Below are 6,000 nucleotides of genomic sequence, written 5' to 3'. Positions count from 1 at the left end.
CTTACAGCAATCGACCTGCCTCTACCTCCCTAGTGCTGGAAATAAAGGTGTGCACTACCATGCCCAGCAAAATTGTTAACTGAGCAATAAAATCATCTTTTTGAGGCCACTCATTAACTGAAAAGAAAGATGATACATTCTGCTTTTATTTAAGAAATGATTTAATTGGGTACTTTGATTTGTTACTACTTGAGAAGTACATTTGCTTCCCAGTATTGAGTGGCAATAAGATTTAAGCAGCCTTCCTGGTCCTCACTTCCCTTTAACAGAAAGGAATACAGAGACTCAGCAGTAAACATCTTCTGTTGCTTATGTAAACTTAGCTCCAGGGGAAAAAAAGTGAGAACATATGTACTCCCTATTTGAGGCATTCCCAACTCCAATACTGTGCTCTAAATAACAGGGTACACCAGCTGTTCCATTGCTGACCAGGGAACACTCAATGAAGAAGGTAACAGTGTCCTCACTAACGCAATTCATTACACTCTTTACATACTGCTCTATACCCAAGTGTGTACATATCAAATGTTTGCACAGATATTAGTGTTAACAGAAAATGTACAGTAATATCCAAATAGCTAGAAGATGAACCCTGGCTGCCTATTAAAAGCGTGTGTGTTCCGGAGAGCTCTAGAATTGACCATCTCATAAGAGCCAAATCAACTTCTGGTGCTTTCACTACTTCTCACTCCTCTAGTTAGGGTAAGAAGGAGACCAAGGAATGCTACAGCCAGGAATTTACTAAGTACTGGTGAGTTCTTCTAGCCAAACTCCGCTCTGCAAGCCAACCAGGAGTCTTTCTTAACTCCTTGTCCATTAGGAGTCTGGAACATTTTCAATTAAAGCCTTCATTTTCCCTGTAGACTTCAATATATGTGGGCCAAACTGAAAAAGAAAGAGGAAAAAAAATAAAAAGCCACCTACACATAAAGCATAGACTAGGTCAGCAGGTGCCTTCATGCAGACAGCAGGCTGAAGAAGCTAGTGTAGAGTGGCCTGCTCAGGCGTGGAGGGACTGGCACACACCTTCCAAGACCGTGTCAGATCCCACTGAGTGACCCAGGGAGAAAATGGTCCTGAATTATTTCCAGTAAACCTTTTAATAATTGAAGCAATTACACATTGCCATAATGAAAATTTTACTAGATTGAATTTCACCTCATTACGTTTAAATATGAATAAAACCCTGCAGAGAAAATTTACCACTGGAAATCACTATGCAGTGAAGCCCAGGTTTCACATGAAAGAAACATGCTTTTTTAACTTAGGTTTCTTGGTAAGTTTTTGGTTTTCAGTTCACAAAGAACTAACTTTCACGGTGGGAAATAGAGATGTCACACTTGCCAGGCACAGTGGCACAACTCCTTCCATCCCAGCACTAGAGGTGGAGGTAGTAAGATCCTCAGGATTTACACCAGCCTTGCTACATACCACGCTTAAGTCCAGTCTGGATTTTGAGACCCTGTCTCCAACAACCAAGAGCTGCCCTTTCCCACCCAGCTAGCTATAGTCTCCACTCAGGCAGAGAACAGGTCCTCCTGCCAGGGACACAGCTGGGTGGCCTGAATAGGAAGCCCCACCTAACCAGGCTAATACTCACCAGGGCTGGCTCTGAGGCGGTCTCTGACTCTGGCTTTGGAATTTCAATTTCACCTTGGCTACTGTGTTCATACCGATAAGCAAACTTCTTTTTCAGAGCCTCTGCTATGATGGCAGCCGGGTCAGAAGTATCCACTGGCCTAGGCTTTACATCTTTCTCTGACCTGTGAGAAAGGAGGAGAAACCAAAGGGACAGGTCGGTGTGTGAGTGTTCCTCAGAGGTTCTCTCTGGACAGCAGTTCCTCCGTGACCTAGCCACTGCTAGCAGCAAAGGGACTTCGCAGCTCAACAAGAAAGTGCAGTGTCAGATAAAGGGCCACTTACAAAGTCAGGGCTGCATCTTCCATGCGTACCCAGTGCCCAGGAGCGGGTGCATAGGACACCTTAACTGAAGGAGCGAGCACTTATAAGAATCCACATGTGGGCTAGTGAGATGGATCAACAAATAAAGAGCACACACACACACAGAACTTTTTCCTAAAATAGGTACCTTTTTTTTTTTTTTTTAAAGAAATTAATTTACAGCCTGGCTTGGTGACACGTGCCTTTAATCCCAGTACTCAGGAGACAGAGGCACATAGATCTTTGAGGCCAGCCTGGTTTACAGAGTGAGTTCCCGGACAGCCAAAACTACACAGAGAAACCCTTCTGGGGAAGGGGGTAGGGGGGACAAATGAGTTCACACGAGCGGATGCTACTTGGGATTGGGAAGCCTGCTGAGAGCACAGCCGTTGCTGCTGCCCTTGGCTGTTCTGTGTGGAGAGGCTGCTGGAGCTGTGCACCTTTCTTGAAGGACGTGGTTCCGCACTCGTGTTATAAACATTCCTGAGACTCCTAGGATTCTGGCTCTACAAGACAGATGGAGAAGCAAGAGCAGTGTGCACAGCTCACCTCTTGACTGACCGCAGCTTCACACTGCTCATGTCTTTAAGGATCTCTAGCATGTTCGGCATGTCCGGCTTCTTTGGGTGGCTCTTAGGCAAAGTCTTTCCCGCACTGAGTCGCTGCTCTCTTCGTTCTTTAATCAGATCAAGAGCAGACACACTTGGCTGCATCACCAGTGGAGGGGGAGGAGGGGGAGGAGGGGGTGGAGGGGGTGGAGGTGGTGCTACAGTAGTAGATGCGGAAGAATCTAAACAACCTACAGAAGACATAAACATAAACTTAATCTTTCTGTAACAGGCAAGAAAATGTATGTGACAGACTTCTGTATGCCTAAAAGCAATATGCTTAAAAGGAATCTTGAAAGGAATAAGGAAAATGCAGTTCAATTACTCTAAGAAACATCTGAACCTGAACCAAACTCACCCAATAGAAAAGTCCCACTCAAACGCATAAAGGTCTTTCTGAGAATTCAGACACACTTGTTTGTGTAGGCAGCATAGTCACCACTAGTCCTATCACAGAGACTTGGATCACACTAGTTGTGTACACTGGCATAGGCCTATAATCCCAGCACTTGGGAAACCAAAGCAGGAAGATCACATCAAGTTCAAGGCTAACTTGGGTCAACATAATGAATTCCAGGTCAGTCAGAGACGCAGAGAAAAACTTTGTCCCAACAAACCAGTGTCACACAATTTTCAAACAAAAAAGTAATTACATGTTAAATAAAATACCTAAAATTCACTTTTTTGCACCACTCATTAGCATTCCTGCTACAGAACCATACTGATGAGGTCTTAGGGCAACAGTTACAAAGAGTTTTACTTGAAGTATTCAGACTGTAAGACATCTCAACAACCTCTAAAGCTATCGCCTATGTATGGTAGTTTTCCTAATCTACCAGCAGAGGGAGGTAAAGAAAATAGTTCCAAGTTAACAGAAGAAAAGGCCAGAACTTGGTATGCAAAGCACTGTCTATGCAGATCGATGGGACCACCCACCCCTCACCTTCTAGTGCCCAGTGCCCAAAGCTCCTTTACCCATCATGCCGCACTGCATGAGGACTCCATGAGCAACATGATTCAGACACTGGGCACTGAAGGGTCTCTCCAGGCCTGTGCACTAACAAGAGAAACAACCACTATTTTCCAACAGACTGGCACACTAGTTAAACCAGCAGTATTACAACAAAGTCCTGACTGTGGTTTCTACTTTGGACAAGAGGAAAAGAATGGCCATTAGGCCTGCTGTGTCCACTTACTTACTTTCCACACTTAATGGGACAGGTATTACTGAGCCCAGTTTAGAGCAGGGCATGTGCCTCGGGCCATGCAGCTGCACACAGCACTTGGCACGAGTCCCACCCAGAAACCGGTTCCTTTCACTACACAGAGCCACAGGATGTCCTTGTGTCTGAGAGAGGTGGTTATCAGATGGCAGGATCTAAGGTTTCCACAAAGCAGCCATTCACAACAGCCCACTGAGAGTGCAGCGTTTCAGCACGGCACAAGTAGGGCGGTTCCCTAGTCTTCTGCAACACAGAGCTGCACACAGGTCACCAGGCTCTGCACTAGACAAACTGGAGATTAACAGCTGACACTCTCCTACCATCTCGATGGCCAGTCACAACAAGCCAGTACGGGAGCCACACACCTGCGCTGGGACCCTGCTGCTCCTGCAGGGTCACAATCTTGGCGATCTGAGCTCTAAGGGCAGCGAGCTCATTCTCTAGCGCCGAAATCTTCCGCATGGCCTCCTCGCTGGCCAGGGCTTTCTTTGCAGGAGGCTCCTCTTGACACAAGTTTGATAAGGAAATGTGCCTGCTTGGGGGCTTCTCACAGCAAGGACGGTCATCCTCAAGGGGAGGCTTGGACCTGACCTCTGCCCTGCAAGGAAAACACAAAGGTGGCCATGCCAGGATGTTAAGGAGACCTGAGTAGACACTGCTCACTGCTTTTCAGGCTGGCTCGCAAGTCCGCCTTCTCCAGCTATGCTGTGTGCTAACCCACCACTGTCAACAGCAGCCCAAAAGCTGTAGATGGTTTGTTTTGATTCTGCTTCAACTAAAAAAACTTCATCTTCCAAACAGCAATCTAATCATAACCAACAGAAAGATCAAACCAAGTATATATGAGCTCTTCTCTAGGGTCTGGGCTTCTGCCTTCTAGTGCTAGCATTTCCCATATTTGACAGAACACATCAAACAAAAAGTGTACAGGACAATATAAGCCAACCATATCCCAGAAACTGAAAGGAAAAGGGGCATCGTTAATGTCATTTCTCCCTTATACCCATGCTGTCAAAGTCTGAACGCTGAAAACACTGCTCCCAGAACGCCGACCTGCCAGTCACTGGGAGCACTACAAAACCAGAAGAACTCTTATGAGAACAGGAAGCAATTGTAACTCCTGGTACGAAGATCAGTAATTGAAAGTAGCCTGGACTACACAGTAAGAGAGAAGCCAACCTGTACCATTCAAAAGAGCAGAAAAAGAAATTGCATTGTGCCAGCTTAAGTTCTACACTTCCAGTTTCTCTTGCAGCGTGGGAACGTGTGGCTGGTCAAGCCAATAAAGCGGCAGGCAACGTTAGTCAGCCTCGGCCTCCCTCTGTGAGGAGGGAGAGCAGCACAGTACAGTGTGCCTTAACATTTTAATGAGAGCAGGTCGGGTGGCAGCACACACCGAGGACAACAGCAAGGCTGGTTCCATGACACTCTGGCTGGGTATCAGCTCCAGGCCAGCTATGCTTAGAAAGTTTGACACAGAAAATAAGCTATTTGGCAATAAATGTGACTGCCACATCATCCAAATCACTTTCCTCATACCTTCTTCGTCACATGCAGTCTGACTTTGTTTTTAAAGGAGGGTCTTGCTGGGCAGCTCTGACTCACTTCAAACTCTAGGCAGCCCAGATTTCAAGGATGCGTCTGCGTCTATCCCTGAGTTCTGGGATTACATACCAGCACCAACATGCAGTTTCAAACAGTCAAATAGTATTAATCACAGGTATTAGGCAAGCCTTTTAACAACACTCAATTTAACACTCACTTGACTTGGCATTGGTGTTTTGTTTTTGCATAAGAGCTGTATAAATGGCTCTTAGCTTTTGGCACTGGAAACTAAATTCGGGTGTTTTGTTCAAATCTCTTTATGCTTTGAGTAAGTTAAAAGGTTTGCAAGTTGCCTTTTCTGTAAGATTTGAACCGAAAAATTTTCAAGAATAAATGCCCGTTCTTCCCCAGTCCTTAGCAACCCTAGCGTCATATTAGCACCTTTTTAAAATTTGGAATACATATGGAATAGGGGAATGTTTGGATTCCTAAGCCTCAGTTACTAAGCCTAACACTGAGAAGACCAGATAAGGAGATTTGTTTAAGAAGTGAGTGAAAAGCTTCACAAGACCTTCTAGAAGACTAGACATGGTGACAGGTGCCTGCATCCCAGAAGGCTAGACATGGTGACACGTGCCTACATCTGAGAAGGTTAAACATGGTGACACGTGCCTACATCCGAG

At 45.6% G+C, this 6,000-nt stretch overlaps 1 protein-coding gene across 1 annotated transcript in view; it reads right to left on the bottom strand.

Moving 5' to 3' along the window:
• Positions 1–6,000, bottom strand: part of Mtfr1 (mitochondrial fission regulator 1) — a 29,223-nt gene continuing 23,223 nt past the window's right edge. The window contains exons 5-8 of the mRNA XM_051172993.1: positions 4,138–4,370; positions 2,491–2,740; positions 1,601–1,763; positions 1–885 (exon numbers count right to left, since the gene is read on the bottom strand). Coding sequence (XP_051028950.1) covers positions 817–885; positions 1,601–1,763; positions 2,491–2,740; positions 4,138–4,370 — 715 coding nt within the window. The 3' untranslated portion in view covers positions 1–816. The remainder of the gene's footprint in view (positions 886–1,600; positions 1,764–2,490; positions 2,741–4,137; positions 4,371–6,000) is intronic.

Source organism: Acomys russatus, chromosome 31, assembly GCF_903995435.1.
Source record: "Acomys russatus chromosome 31, mAcoRus1.1, whole genome shotgun sequence".
In the NCBI taxonomy this organism is placed as follows: Eukaryota; Metazoa; Chordata; class Mammalia; order Rodentia; family Muridae; genus Acomys; species Acomys russatus.
Note: the sequence above shows the minus strand (reverse complement) of the source record. Positions and strands in the feature narration are given on the sequence as shown.